At 46.7% G+C, this 14,835-nt stretch overlaps 4 protein-coding genes across 4 annotated transcripts; 1 reads left to right on the forward strand and 3 right to left on the reverse strand.

Moving 5' to 3' along the window:
- Window positions 1–1,047: 1,047 nt before the first annotated feature.
- On the reverse strand, window positions 1,048–2,400 carry F4822DRAFT_4562 (uncharacterized protein). Its single transcript, XM_051463505.1, has 2 exons — window positions 1,598–2,400; window positions 1,048–1,533 (listed from the first exon to the last, which is right to left on the reverse strand). The coding sequence occupies exons 1-2, from the start codon at window positions 2,251–2,253 to the stop codon at window positions 1,413–1,415; spliced, it is 777 nt and encodes a 258-aa protein (XP_051318993.1). The 5' UTR covers window positions 2,254–2,400; the 3' UTR covers window positions 1,048–1,412.
- Window positions 2,401–6,565: 4,165 nt separating this feature from the next.
- Window positions 6,566–10,666, forward strand: F4822DRAFT_4599 (Xpo1-domain-containing protein). Its single transcript, XM_051463513.1, has 3 exons — window positions 6,566–7,139; window positions 7,257–8,808; window positions 8,865–10,666. The coding sequence occupies exons 1-3, from the start codon at window positions 7,128–7,130 to the stop codon at window positions 10,385–10,387; spliced, it is 3,087 nt and encodes a 1,028-aa protein (XP_051318994.1). The 5' UTR covers window positions 6,566–7,127; the 3' UTR covers window positions 10,388–10,666.
- On the reverse strand, window positions 10,575–12,077 carry F4822DRAFT_4606 (uncharacterized protein). The gene has a single exon (XM_051463514.1). It carries the CDS (start codon window positions 11,572–11,574, stop codon window positions 10,945–10,947), a length of 630 nt encoding a protein of 209 aa, XP_051318995.1. The 5' UTR covers window positions 11,575–12,077; the 3' UTR covers window positions 10,575–10,944.
- A 504-nt stretch (window positions 12,078–12,581) lies between these two features.
- On the reverse strand, window positions 12,582–14,212 carry F4822DRAFT_423687 (peptidase; the record flags this gene model as incomplete). Its single annotated transcript, XM_051460017.1, has 3 exons — window positions 12,582–12,901; window positions 12,970–14,088; window positions 14,155–14,212. The coding sequence occupies 3 exons, from the start codon at window positions 14,210–14,212 to the stop codon at window positions 12,582–12,584; spliced, it is 1,497 nt and encodes a 498-aa protein (XP_051318996.1).
- Between the last annotated feature and the right edge of the window lie 623 nt (window positions 14,213–14,835).

Genomic DNA, 14,835 nt, shown 5'->3' on the forward strand with positions numbered 1-14,835 from the left:
AAACTCTGCATTTGAAATGATACTGAGCGTTGTAGGGGTTTCAGGAAAGCATATCATGTTTATTATGCGAAAAGAAGTCTAGTTGATACTCATATCGGTCAGAATAGAACCCCAACTAATTGGTTGGAGGTTACACTGGCCATTCATACCCAAGTATCTCCCTAGGTTGGCTAGTTAGATCTGATCTGCCATGGAGTGTTACGATGTAGCTGATGCCCAGGTGGCTAACAAATGATATTCTGCTATCAAGTATGAGGGGGATCACTTGAGCGACGAGAGTATCAAAGACTGCAGAGTGGCTGCAGTAGTATGCCTAATGCAGAATCATATGATATCATAGAACAATGTGAAGACTGATAGGTCCCAAGATGAAATAGGGATAGCATTAATGCACTTAGGTATTGATATACGGGTGTAATTCTAAAATAAGGAGGGTCTTGGCGGTTGGTGATATATCAGAATACTCAAGAGGGAGTCGTGGTTGCAATAAGTTGCTCGCTGGCTCTTAACGTATTTACCGCGGGGATTCAAATACTCCATCGTAAGACATGCATATACATACGTAGCAGACAGTGAGACTTTGAATCAATTATCTCACGATGTGACTAAGTTCAGGAAAACGCCACCGCGTCAAGTTAGGCATATCAGCTACAAGCCGGATGATTCTACGGAAATTATTTGAATACCGAAGGGCTACCAACATAAATATTACAAACGATATCTCTTTGGATGCTGGGCAGTAATTGGTTCAATATCTATTACATGGCGGTAGACGAATTGAGAACCTCAAAAGCCCTCAACCAACCAACCAACCAACTTCACTGAAAGCGTCGTCATCTTAGTCGCGACCGACGTACAAATACAAAAACTAATGGCTAACATGGAAAGCCTTAATATCTTCTGAGATGTATCGGTAAATGTGACGTTACTCAAAGTCATAAAACCCAAGAACACAGCCCCAATACGGAGGTTACAAGGGGTGGAAAAAACGAAACAGGGACACTACAACGAATCACAATGGCCGGAATACGATCTCCACCAACCCCTAATTTCCCGGTCGCGTGCATTTCAGGAACACCAACCTATAATTGAACAGCTCCTCACAAGGATTCAAGATTGCACAGTAAGGAATAAAGTGACGATCGACACAGGACCCAGGACTAGTAAGAAGCGCTAAATTGTCCAACTACAACATATTTCGACTACACTAACAATTTCCAAGTCACCACGAAGAGAATAATATGCTTGCAAATACAGACATTGAATGGAGGTTTGTCATAGGCATTCGAAGGCCCATAAATGCAATTAGGAATTAAGTACATATGCAACCGAACCGCTTAAGTTCACGCCTCATATTGCCATTTGCCTACCAGGCTTTCGAATCATTAACAGAGAAAACCAAGACGGATCGCTTAAGCGAAGAGAAGAGCGGCAACACCGGCAGCAGCGGCGAGGAGGCCAGAGCCGGCCATGGTGGAAGCACCAGCAGTAGGAATGGGGCTGCCAGTGGGGTAAGAGGGAGTACCGGGGTTGCTGTTTTTTTTTTGTATGTTAGCAATTTGATATCATGAAATTCAAATATTCGGATCCAACTTACGAAGCGGTGTACGAGCCGGTGGGGTAGTTGCCAGGAGCACCAGGGGCACCAGGGACGCCAGTGCCAGCGGGGGCAGAGGGGCTGAGCGTCACAGTCGAGTAGCTGACGGTGGTGGTGGGCACGCAGGTGGTGTAGGTGACGGGAATCACGGAGTAGCTGGGCTGCTGGGGAGCAGGGCTGCTGATGGGGTAGGGAGCCGGGCTAGAGCTGGGGTAGCTACCGCCAGGAGCAGAGCCGCTGGGGGAGCCGCTAGGGTAGCCCGGAGCAGAGGGAGTCTCAGACGGGTAGCCAGCAGGCGAAGAAGCCGAGGGGTAGCCGGCGGGCGATGAGGCAGGAGCAGAGCCCGAGGGGTAACCGGGAGCCGAGGGGGTCTCGGCGGGATATCCGGGGGCAGAGCTGGAGCCGGTAGGATAGCCAGCGGGAGAGCTGGGAGTCTCAGCCGGGTAACCCGGGGCAGAGGCAGAGGGGGTCTCAGCTGGGTAGCCAGGAGCGCTGGAGCTGCTGACAGGGTAGACGGTGCTGGAGGTGACAGTCGACCTGGCAGGGCAGTTGGTGACGGTGGGAGCGCACGAGGTAACGGTGACGAAGTCAGTCGAGTAGATGGTGCTTCCGGCCATAGCGGCACCAGCGAAAAGAACAGCTCCGGTGAAACGCATTTTGAATGTCGTTGGTATTGAACGTGAAAACGAACAAGGTAGGTTTGTTTTAGAAGTGAAAAAGAATGTGATAAAGCTGTAAGCTTAAGAGCGTTGTGAAAGAATGGACGACCGAAGGTCAGAGCTGAGTCAATTGACTAGAATAGCGGTATTGGCTTTTGGGCTGAGGAAGGGAAAAAAGAAGAGGTGTGGACATGATGGAGGCGGTCGAGTATTAATAGGGTGACGAGCACAAAGGATTCCGAATAGGGGACGATCCTCGCAGCTTGGGAAATTAAACTGAATAGGAACCTCCATGGGACTTCCAACTAGCGCGTCCAGGGGGGTATCTTCTCAAGAAGCACATCGGCGGTGGGGAGTTGTGGGCGAGGACCCAAGTAACTATAGTAGAACAACTGGGGTTTGCCGAAACGCTGTGGGAATCCGCTCCGCTTCAGCTCGACAGCTAATTATTTTGACAATGGGTCCTGCTTTTTTCTTTTCCCTTGTCGTTGGCTTTGAAAGTCTCGTGGCTCTCTCGTTTTGCTTTGTGTGAGGCAACACAAGGGACCCCAAAAGGAGGTTTGGCCCGACATATCCTTAAAGACCAAGGACTAGGAATACTTGACTACTTTAGGTACTTTGTTGATGGTTGGTTACTCTGTGTGGTACTACAGCCGCTGTACGACTGCATCGTTACAACGCCTGAATGTATACACTAGCCAAAAGGTGAAGGTAACGGATAGACGGACGGCTGATTCGTTGGTGGAGGGCGCCGGCAGGGGACTTACTCCGCAAAAAACGACAATCTTCGCCACTTATAAGCAAGACTAGGATCTGAAATATAGCGGAGCTAAGTACCACCGAGAAAACCCTTTTTAGAAGATGAGATTGGTTCACCCCCGAGAGTTCACCAGCAAGCAAGCAAGGCAAGTTAGCATGAAGTGTGCGAGATGATGACATTCTATTAGCTACTAGGTATTGTGAAAGGAGAAACTACCTACCTAAGTTAGTTTTTTAATAGACTTGGCGGATTGAAAGGGTGAAAGAACATGCAGATTTTTCTAGACCTCGAATACATGACAACAAGGTCCATAATAATATGTATTAACAAAAAGTAGAGACAATGATGCTTTGTATCTTTTATGAGATCCATCTCCATGAAAATAGATAGAATCGTAAAAGGAATTTACTTATTACATGCTATAGACTAAGGCTTACGCGTCTGTGTTTGGCTTCTATAACAATACCTATACAGACCTCTAAGCACATTCTTATTCGACACCCTTCTCTTTCACCAAAGGCAAAGCCGATTATAGGAAGGTATTATAATAAGTATGGAAGGTATATTGATTTTTAGCTCACATCAAAGAGGTTGTGTGGACTTCCCCGCGGCGCGCCGCTGACACGTTCGTCCAATGTTTGCTTTTCTCTTCCTCAGGGGTATTTCTCCTTTCTAAGCCTATTTCCTCACAGACTCGGTGGCGGCAATCCTGTGCGTGCCAATGCAGCCCCGGCGTCGCAAACGTGCGCTAATGCAGGAACACATGTCCATCTTTCCAAGGATCACTATTCTGTAAATTAGGCCTCGAGATCTCCCCGTCTTGTCCGTTTAATGAAAAAAAAAAACATCAGGCGCTGAACCGTCGTATAACCTGAAATAGGCGCTCGCTTTCGTTTTCTATTACCCACCGAAATAAATTCGCCTTAATTCACCGCCCGGGTTCGCCATCGTCCACCCTTCTATCCTGGCATATATCATTGGGTATCGGATCAAGGGTTTATTTAATGAAAGAGGCGGACTGGCTTGTTTAGGCAACTGGCAGGTCACGGCGACTACGAAAATGGCGCAGCAAACATTTAACCCCCCCCCCTACAATTTCTCCCTGACGATCCTACCTAGGTAGGTACTTATGTAGATTTTAAGTCGCTAAGGCATAGACGGTCCCTGGTCTGCACTTTTCCCACCTGCCGACAAGAACTAAAGAACCAGCCGAAATAGAAAACGGGTCAAGTGTTAATGCTAAGTCTGTAGATTGATTACCTTCCCGTTCATAGGTAATCGTTCCTTATTCCTCTAGGAGAGTAAGATGGCCTTGTAAGAATGTTGCATGTGAGATCTGTTTCCTTGTCCAATCATGCTTTTGATTCCTTCGTCGAGGCGTGCGCTATGTATATACTTCTAAGACCATTATAGCGTTGTTAATTTATTGTTTGAAGGAAGAAGATCGACATTTGATTGCGTGTATGTATTTTGAGAACATCATGAACAGAAACTAGTCAGGAGAAAATATTTTTTATGTATGTAAAATGTCGTCATGTTTCTGGGCATTCCTTCGGTTGGAGCCAGCGCATTTTCACCCGACAGAATATATCCAGTTTTAATTAGGGAGAACGCACCGCTTTTTCGATATAGCGTGCCGTAAAAAAATACGTGAGCGTATTCCATAATCATAGTGTCTTGGTAATATGTGCGCTAGAGTCGCTCAGACCCATCACGTCTTACTTGTAAGTGATGGATCGCCAAATCGTCCCCGGTTCTTGGAAGAGCTTACTTTTCTTAGGCTTGGGCCCGTGGATCATGGTGGAAAAGGGAAAGGGGAACAGGATCTAATCAAACTGGAGAATCCAATCTCGGACTCATTTATCTTCTCGTATTCTAATCTGGGTCTTCTCCCCGTCGAATTGGGTATAACCAAATTGACCGCTGTTAGTATTGGTATTCCTAGACTGCAATTCTATCATTTATGCGGTATGATCCCCATCTCCTGAACTATTCTTCGCCAAGATTTAGCATGGTGACACAATCGATCTCGTTTTCTTTGAACAAGCTTTGGTGACATCGTGGTTCTAGATCAAATTTGAGTCAGTAGCCATGGTTAAGTGAGACACTCATGTACACCATACACACCATCGCAACGGTTTACCGATACAGTTCTGACAATGAACCTGATAACCCGCGAGCTCTGTCGTTAAGACTATTTGGCGTCGCAAATCCATGGTATACAATGTGCGAAGAATGTTGCGGTATTCCCAAGGTCCAATCGCGTGTCCCAAGTGTGGAGAGTACTGCCGTCTGATACCACGATTAACCAGCAACGACAGGAGTTGGATTCGCTTTCTATAGGTGATATGAGGCCAGTGGGCTTTGGTATTGAAGACCGAATTACTAATGTCGCCCGCGTCCTTAGTTTGGGGGGGATTTGTCAGTTGTGGTATCGCTGATTTTACTAATAGCTTCTTCGCAGTTTCCAGGTGCAGAGCAGCACGTTTGCTAGTCAACGGTCGACCGTGATAATGGTGTTGATAGCCGAAACATCCCAACGCCGTTTAACAAAACTCGTGATATCGTTGCGGACTGAACTATGTGAATAGTGGGCAAGATCACGGTTGTGGCGTGCTTTGGCTTTTTTCGGACTGTCTGTTAGCCCTATGGAGTGTTTAGCGTCTCTAGTGGTCGGCAATTAGGGCCTGACCTTTCGCCCGTGGATCTTGACCCGAGCTCGAATGACGATCTCATCGACATCGGATACCTCCAACTATCGCCCACTATGAAAATCCATCGAATGGGTTTGATAGTAGACAGAAATGGGCCAGCATAACTTGGTGAAGGACTGCGTATACCTTCTCAGATTCACTCGAGGTGTCGATTTATACCGAGAAAGCTGTTATCGATGATGCGGCGTGTGGAACAACTAACAGCCCCCGACCCGACGAAAGCTAAGGGAAATCGCGGAACCAGGCCAAATTAATTAATTTGCTATCACGAATATGTCGCCCTATTCACCACATGTAGGCTTCGTTCACCAGGCCTCAAATCCATTGCCCAATTCTATCGATTTGGCATCATGTCCAAAATTAGGGGTGAAGAATTGGGATGATACGCATATGATGTCGTCGTCTCGTGTTGGCTCCAAGTGAAGGTTCCAGTTCTGAACATCGTGCGGACAAGCACAGTCTACCTAGGTAGCTGTTCGGTGCACAGACGTACGCTTGCTTGCATAGGGCTGAATGGAGCGAATACCTGCCAAATAGCGCCGTATTTTGGTGTTATTTGTGATAACAGTTGCGCTAAAGGAAAATAACTATAGCATTGTCAAACTTGGGTTCAGCGCATAAGATATCATTTGGTGGTGAAACGGCAGGTAGGTATTTTAAAATATTTGCCCGAGATATATTGTAGCAATTGAATAAAATTAGAAAATGATGAAATACAATGCTCGTCTTATCTTTCTTTTTTTATGTGATTACATAATTATATGCATCTGAAAAAAGAAATACATCTTAAAACCTGGCCATAAAAAAGGAACAAATAGTATCATACTCTATCTAACACTAACCTTATATTTTAGGTGCCTTCCTTAAAGTATGCTCACCGCCTGCCCGCCTAGGCTTTTGCGCCTAAAATTGACGTGGTGAATGGGAATTTTTAACGCTAAAAGAAGTAAGTGGGGGAGACGGGCAGGTGGGATGCCAGTGCGGGCAGGAAAGAACACAACGAATGTCATCGTTTAACGACTGAATTCAGTGCCGAACCCAAAAAAAAGTTCAACCCAATTCACTATCAAATACCAAAATCGTCGACCATCAACTCTTTTCTCACACGACCACCAACGCGATCAATACCCTTTAATATTCAACAACATCAATTACTAAATCAAAGCTTGATAAAATAATACCTCTCTTCATTCACCCACCATCATAAAATATTTTTTTTTCTTTCGGCCTTCCTTGCTGATTTCCCCCCCATCGTCACCGACCTCCTTTGTCCCGCCCGATCATGGTAAAGCAGCATGCTGCATGAATCCACATTTACTGTAGCATTTCCAAACATCGTTGACACTTGATATTATCTGGGCAGAAGTTGAAGGGTTCGGATCCAGCATCTTGTCAAGATGGAATCTCAGGTATATATAATCATTAGTACCCACCACCACCGCCACATCATACCCATCGTACCTCTCTATATGATCGACCTTATGTATCACAGCTCCATTACTAACCACACACCTATGTATATATAGATCGAGAACGCCATTGAGATTGCATGGAATCCTACCTCCGACCAAGCCCTTAAAACCCAAGCCTTTGAATACCTAAACCAGTTACGTTCCGACCCTCAAGCATGGCAAGTCTGTGTTGGTCTGTTCACTCGAACACCCAGTCCCTCCGAAGTCGTCCGACTCGTCAGCCTTGAGATAGTCAACAACGCTATCCACATACAAGCTCTCGACCACCAGAGCCTAATTACCCTTCGAGATGCCCTCCTCGACTACGTGCGATCGACCTACAGCACTAACCGGCAGGCTCAGGCAGACTCATCCGGTTTACAGAACAAACTCACACAAACCCTCACGTTACTCTTTGTATCGCTCTATAAACAAGGATGGGAGAGCTTTGTCGACGATATTCTGGCCCTAACGAGTCTTCCTAGGAGTAGCCAACGCGATAACGTCGCCGGCGTCATCCTATATCTGCGCCTTCTTGGATCTATTCACGATGAGATTGCTGATGTCCTAGTTGTTCGTCAGGATGTTCAAGTTCGTAGCCACACTGAACTCAAGGACCTCCTGCGAGCGCGCGACGTGGGAAAAGTTGCCCAATCCTGGCAAGAGCTCCTTGCCCAATACGGAAATCAAAACGATGGCATAATTGAGATGACTCTCAAGGTTATCGGTAAATGGGTCAGCTGGATTGATATATCTCTCATCATCAACGATGGCATGCTGAACTTGATCCTTCCTTTTGTTGGACGTTCCAACGAGTCTGGCGGTGAAGACAAGGTTCGCGATGCCGCTATCGAGGCTTTTACCGAGATTGTTGGTAAAAAAATGCGTCCAGCTGACAAGGCCGAGATGATATCGTTCCTCAACCTACGGGATATCATATCGCAGCTTATTGCCAGCCCTCCCTTGAACGAGTTCAAAGGTACACCTCGATATGACACCGATTTGGCCGAAGCAGTTGCCAAACTTGTCAACACCGTCGTGGCCGACATCGTTCGCATTTTGGAAGATCGATCCACTGACGACGCCACTAGAGCAAAATCAAACCAGTTGCTCCACGACTTTATACCCCTGTTGCTGCGATTCTTCTCCGATGAATATGACGAAATATGTTCCACCGTAATTCCTTCCCTGACGGATGTCTTAGCCTATTTCCGTAAACTGTCCGAATTGCCGGCCTCTTTCTCCGAAACATTACCGCCGATTTTGAATGCCATTATCATGAAGATGCGCTTTGACGAGACGTCTTCTTGGGGTAATGAGGATGAACAAACAGACGAGGCCGAGTTCCAAGAACTGAGGAAGAAACTTCAGGTACTCCAGAAAGCCGTGGCAGTTGTGGATCAAGGCCTCTACATAGAGGTCCTGACCAATTTGGTTGCAAACACTTTCCAATCTCTAGATGAGCAAGGGTCACAAATGGATTGGAGAGACGTCGACTTGGCTCTTCATGAGATGTTTCTGTTTGGCGAGCTTGCGATGCCCAATCAAGGGCTGGGTACCAAGAATCAGCCTTCTCAAATTGCATCCGAGAGACTCGCGGCGATGATGACCAAAATGGTACAGTCAGGTATGTCGAACTCAGAGCTTCGCCAATTTGTCATTTTCTAACCGTTGTTTGACTAGGAATTGCAAACTTCCCTCATCCAGCAATCTTATTGCACTACATGGAGATCTGTGTTCGATACTGTGCCTTTTTCGAGAGCCAATCATCGTTGATTGGTCAGGTCCTTGAGAATTTCGTGCGCCTTGTGCACCATGATCACGTCAGGATCCGCACGCGGTCGTGGTACCTCTTCCATCGTTTTGTGAAGCATCTGAGAGCACAGGTCGGGAACGTTGCCGAGACGGTTATCCAATCCATTGGGGATCTTCTCCCTATCCAGGCGGAAGTGCCAGGGGAAGACGCCGATGACGATATGTCCTCGGACCAAACTGACAATTCAGCAGACGCCGTTTTTAACAGTCAGTTGTACCTATTTGAAGCGATCGGCTGCATTTCATCCACTGCCGCAACTCCCGTCGAGAAGCAAGCATTATACGCTCGCTCAGTAATGGACCCTCTGTTCACAGATATGGAACAACATCTCCCAAGAGCCAGAGCCGGTGACGCCCAGGCCATACTACAGATACATCATATCATCATGGCTCTTGGTACGTTGGCACACGGGTTTTCAGACTGGACCCCTGGAGCGAATTCTTCCAACCAACGGCCACCCCCTGCTAAGGAGCTGTCTGATGAGTTTGCCCGCGCCGCTGAGGCTATCTTGATTGCACTTAGCGAGTTGAATACTTCCTCGGAAATTCGTACAGCTTGCCGATCTGCATTTTCACGCTTGCTTGGTGTGCTAGGATTGGCCGTGCTTCCGCAGCTACCTCAATGGATCGACGGACTTCTATCCAGAAGCTCATCAAAGGACGAAATGGCCATGTTCCTTCGCCTCTTAGACCAAGTAGTCTATGGATTTAAGACGGAAATCTACGAGGTGCTGAACCAGTTGTTGACTCCTTTGTTGCAGAGAGTCTTCGGTGGACTTTCGGAGCCAATCAACGGTACGGACGATCAAATTCAGCTTGCCGAACTCCGCCGCGAGTACCTAACGTTCATCGGGGTTATTCTAAATAACGAACTCTCCGGTGTACTCGTATCAGAGGCAAATCAAGGATTTTTCGAGTCGTTGATCAACTCTATCCTCAGCCTAGCAAGAGACGTTGGCACTAGCTCGGGGAATATCCCAGCAAGCAGGCTGTCATTTGGACTACTTGCCAAGATGGCAGGTGTCTGGGGTGGTCCAGACGTAGCTAACATCTCAGCAAACCCAACAGCTCCCACTGGGTCTTCGTCTCCCGTCATCCCTGGATTCGATCAATTCCTCATCGACAGATTTCACTCTGTATGTTGGGAGGTTCTACGTGACCCGCAATTCAACCCAGCAGATGCACAGGCTAAACAAGTTCTCCACGAGATTGCCGGGTTAGAGCAGGCTATATACCTGAAGACAGGAGAAGCATTTTTGCGCCACCTGCAATCAACACTTTTCCCTGGACTTGGCATCGATGGTACCGATTTCCTACGGGCTATGACTACGGCCACAGATAAAAAAGTATTCTCGAAGTACTTACAAGATCTCTTGAAAAACTTGAGATAACCTAGCCGGAAAGTGGTCAAGTGGCGGTGATACTTTGATATAATTGCATAAACGGGAGTTTGGCTCACTATACCAACGGCAATTTTATTGACTATAGATGAAACGTATGGGTTAGTGCTAGCAATGGCGAGACGTCGTTGGTAAATAAATGAAAAAGAGAAGCAAATTTCAACTTAATGAGCTCTTGATTTGCACACTAGTGACTATTGCTTGTTCCAGATACCAATTTGGGGCATTGAATTTACTACTAGCACATTACTCCCACTCTCAGGATTCAAGACCTACTGATCTATTAGGTATTAATTAATCGACCGCTTTGATAACTACCCAGTTACCTAACCTATCACACAATGTGCGGTTACCGAACAAAATACATAGAATGTTCAGCATTCAACCTTGAGGATGAAAACCAACGCCCCGACAACAGAATCGAGTTATCAGCTTGATAGCTCAGAAAAGGAAGAACTATTGAGGGGTGACTTGGTATCAGTCTCCAACAAAAGGAGAATTTCCCCCTCTTCCTAAAGGTTAACCAGTTTCTCCTATTACTCCCACTCCTACGATGAACGTGCTTGTCCCACATGGCCGAATTCACCATCATTTGCCCGTCTCCTCCTCTCACTCACATCTGATCCATCCGTCTCGGGTGTACTACCAACAAGTAAATCACGGCTCTTCACCACAGTCGCCGCCAGGGAAGTCGGGCTAGGAGCGCTAATAGACTTGGGCCCGACACCGTTCAAGCTCCGGAGGACGCATAGGTCCTCGTTAGTGCGTGCTCCTGCGAAGTACATCATGTGGAACGCACACATGTGGTCTACCATGCCGAACTTCGGAAAGCCACGACAGAATTGGCATTTCCGGTCGACAAAAGCAGGCGCCCGCGTCTTGGGTAGGAAACTCGTCGGCGGGTCGTTATCGGGGTGTGTTATATATGCTAACATATCCTGTGTCGTTATCAGGGGTTGGATAAGTTGGCATTCTCGCCCCCGCGGGTAAGGGACTGGATCGCGACACCAGTTATACTCGTGGTTGTCTATGCGAAGGCGGTATTTCCCTAGTGGTCGTGGGGGTTTGGATGCTGGCTTGTATCGGTGTAGCCAACGTAAGTCGGAAGAGTGTAGGTGAAGGCGCCAGTACGCCTTTGCAGGCGGAAGATGCTCCGAGTTATGGCTACTTGGACCCATTGGTCCTATTTAGCCAGGAGACAATCCTCTACCAAGTGCTTGAAAAGTAGTAGAAGAGGAGAGGGCGAATGTGCCTACTCTCTCTGTATAGGGATTCACGTTAGTACGTCGAGAGGTGAAATGAAACATATCGATAGAGATATAACCGACAAGTAAAAAAACTTGTCTTCGAAGCATCAAATAAGAGTAGAAGAGTCAACCGCGTACCTAGTATCAAATACTTCCCTTACGTTTTGCGGATTGCATTTAGTCCTCAACACCGGGAACGAAGCTGTATTATGTAGATGGTCTCAAAACTAGAGTCTTCCGCATAAACAAGAAAGGGATTACCGGAAGAGGAGTTGGATAAGATGAAACTAGAAGGCGGTCTCGTTAACGTCGAAGGATAATGGGAGCACGACGATTAGATGGCCGTGTGATAGAAAATGACATCGATTTCCCGTTTTGCAGTGAAATACAAGCGTAGTAGAAGTGATGTAGTGGGGAACAGGCGTATTACAAGTATTTCGAGGGTTTCAAGTATCCAAGTGGGTAGTATTTAGAAGGGCAACCCAATGGTAATAAACCGAAAAGGTAAATCAGGGACTCCAGGGGAAATTTCTGCTGTGTAAAGTGTGCCGAGCACGCCGATTTAGAAGAGAGGAAGATGCCGAATATAGATTCTCTACTCAAGTTGTCTATTAGGCGGATACTCACAAGACTAGCCTTGCTGAACAGACTTAGGAGAGTTAGGTACTATGTAAAAACGACAATGTTTGCGATAGTGACTTTCTCTCTTGTATAGTAGGTGCTGACTGTATTAGGGACGGCTACACATATGTATTTATTGGATGGCTGAAAATCAAAGGATCACATAGGATTTCCCCCTCAAAATACAGTTGCGAATCGCCGTGGTGGTTGAGAATGTTTTTCTTAGTTACCACGATACAGGAAAACCCGTCTCATGATTCGAAGACCCTGACAAACAGTTTTGCAGTTCAAATTCCAATTGACTATTGACTTTGGGTTCAATCAACAAAAATCTTAGCCTCAAGGTCGGAATAATGTGATAGGTATGCCTCAAACAATTTGATGGCATGCTCTACGTCGTAAGTCCCTCCTGTCTCACGAATGCTGTGCATGCTGAGCTGGGGATTTCCTAAATCTAAAGTACGCACACCCAATTTCGCAGACAACATTGGCCCGATTGTGCTTCCGCAGGGTGAATCATTCCTGACGACGAAAAGTTGTAGAGGGGCTCCCGCACGCTTTGCTGCCTCTTGCAACAAGACAATGCCAGGCGAATTGGTAGCATAACGCTGATTCGCGTTGATCTTGATGACAGTGCCTTGATTACAAGCTTGAGTTAGATTCAACATTCGATACTTGACTCCCGAGCGGGACTAGAAAACTCACCTTTGTTTATCTCTGGCTGGTGGTGTGACTCGTATTTACCAACATAGTTGGGATGAACCGAGTGAGCCATGTCAGCTGAGACGAGGAACGATGCTGCCATAGTTTGCTCAAAAGCAGTGGATAAGTCTATATCTGGGTCAGAACTGATATGTTCCCATGACTTATCAGATCCTGAATCACCATGACGACCACCAGCAAGAATAGATAGTCGACGGACAACTGCTGGCAGAAGGTCGGAATTAGCGCCTTGAGCCGACGTCGATCCGATTTCTTCGTGGTCAAAGCAAGTAATCAGACGAATGCTGCTCTCGTTGTCGAGGCTACTAGATGAGACGGAATTTATCAGGCCCATGACGCTACAATAGGTCATGTTCAGATTGTCGAGCCTAGCAGAATATATGAACTCTTCGTTTAAGCCACCTAGGCAAGATTTCTGTACGTCGTAGAGAACCATCTCAAAGTCGACCACGTCTGTGACTTGCACCCCCGCATTCTCAGCAATTATTTCAATGATATACGAGTGGTGACGTTCGGTAATTTCCTTGAGTGGCTGGAACGCTTCATCGGGATTGGCCTTCGCCTCTGATGTCTTGGGGGCGTCCGTCTGGCCGGTCCTATTTAGTTCGGCAGCCACCATGCCGGCGATCGGGAATAATTCAGTTTCCTTGTTTGGATTGAATTCGGATGAGCGATCGAGATGTATGGCTAGAGTTGGGATGCGAATAATCGGGCGATCGACTTTAACAAGCTTTTGTACGAAGTTTCCCTTCCCATCTTTGACTAGAACACGGCCGGCGATGGACAAATCCCTGTCAAACCAACTATGCCAGATGCCGCCTCCGTATGTCTCGACGCCGACTTGCATAAACCCAACACTGCTCTTCTTGCTAACGGGTTTAATGCGCAAACACGGAGAATCCGTATGAGCACCTAACATAGCAATGGGGTTTCCCGGTTTCCATTTTGCTCCTATCGCGAACGCTACAATGGTCGAACCATTTCGGGTCATGTAGTATTTACCGCCAGGTCGGAGGGTCGAGGACCAATTGTCCCGCTCTTTGATGGATGAGAATCCGGCTTTCTCTAGGCGTTCGATGGAGGATCGGACTGCATGATAAGCTAGAGGATTGGAACTGTTAGTGGAGGCAGGCAGTTTCAATGCGGGTTACTTGACAGGATTCGTACGCGTAGGGGAAGCATTGACAAAATCTAGGAAGTCTAGGGCAGACTTAGGGGGCGCCATTCTGTAAGCCACGGAACTGAATGGTGAAGTGGTTCGAAGCTGAGTGGGGAGTCGAAAGCTGCGGAGAGACGAATGACCAAGGTGCAATGAGACCTTAGCATTCATTTACAGGCTGTGAGGATATTTTGTAGACGAATGGATTTGAACAAGTCTCAACTACAGAAGAGGCATTGAAACCAAATGGCATTTGATGTTAAGAAGTGTAATTGGGAGTTGTTGTTCACGAATTGGAGGAGTTGTTACACGTCAATGTACTGTACATATATTAAAATGGAGAAGTGGGATATCTAGGGATATCTTATCGGCTTACACCAATCTAGTTTAGTGCTAATGTAGAGTCCAAGTCTATCTAATTAGGTTACTTAGGTACCCTGGGAAGGGCGATCTACCGCGGCATTTCTCCACAACCCACCTACCGATTTTAGTTTATCTTATCCGCTGTATGGGACCCAAGGAGGTCGTGACCTGAATTCGATTTAAGTTGGATCATCGAGGTCTTCCCCCTGACCTTTTCACCCTCTCGGCTTTCTAGGGTTTAGACTTTAGACTCGATTGCCTATATTGGAAACCGCCCCAAATTAAAAATCAAAACAATAAAATAAAATAAAATAAAAATATTGAAA

This window comes from Hypoxylon trugodes (genome assembly GCF_022578975.1).
Source record: "Hypoxylon trugodes strain CBS 135444 unplaced genomic scaffold F4822scaffold_1, whole genome shotgun sequence".
In the NCBI taxonomy this organism is placed as follows: Eukaryota; Fungi; Ascomycota; class Sordariomycetes; order Xylariales; family Hypoxylaceae; genus Hypoxylon; species Hypoxylon trugodes.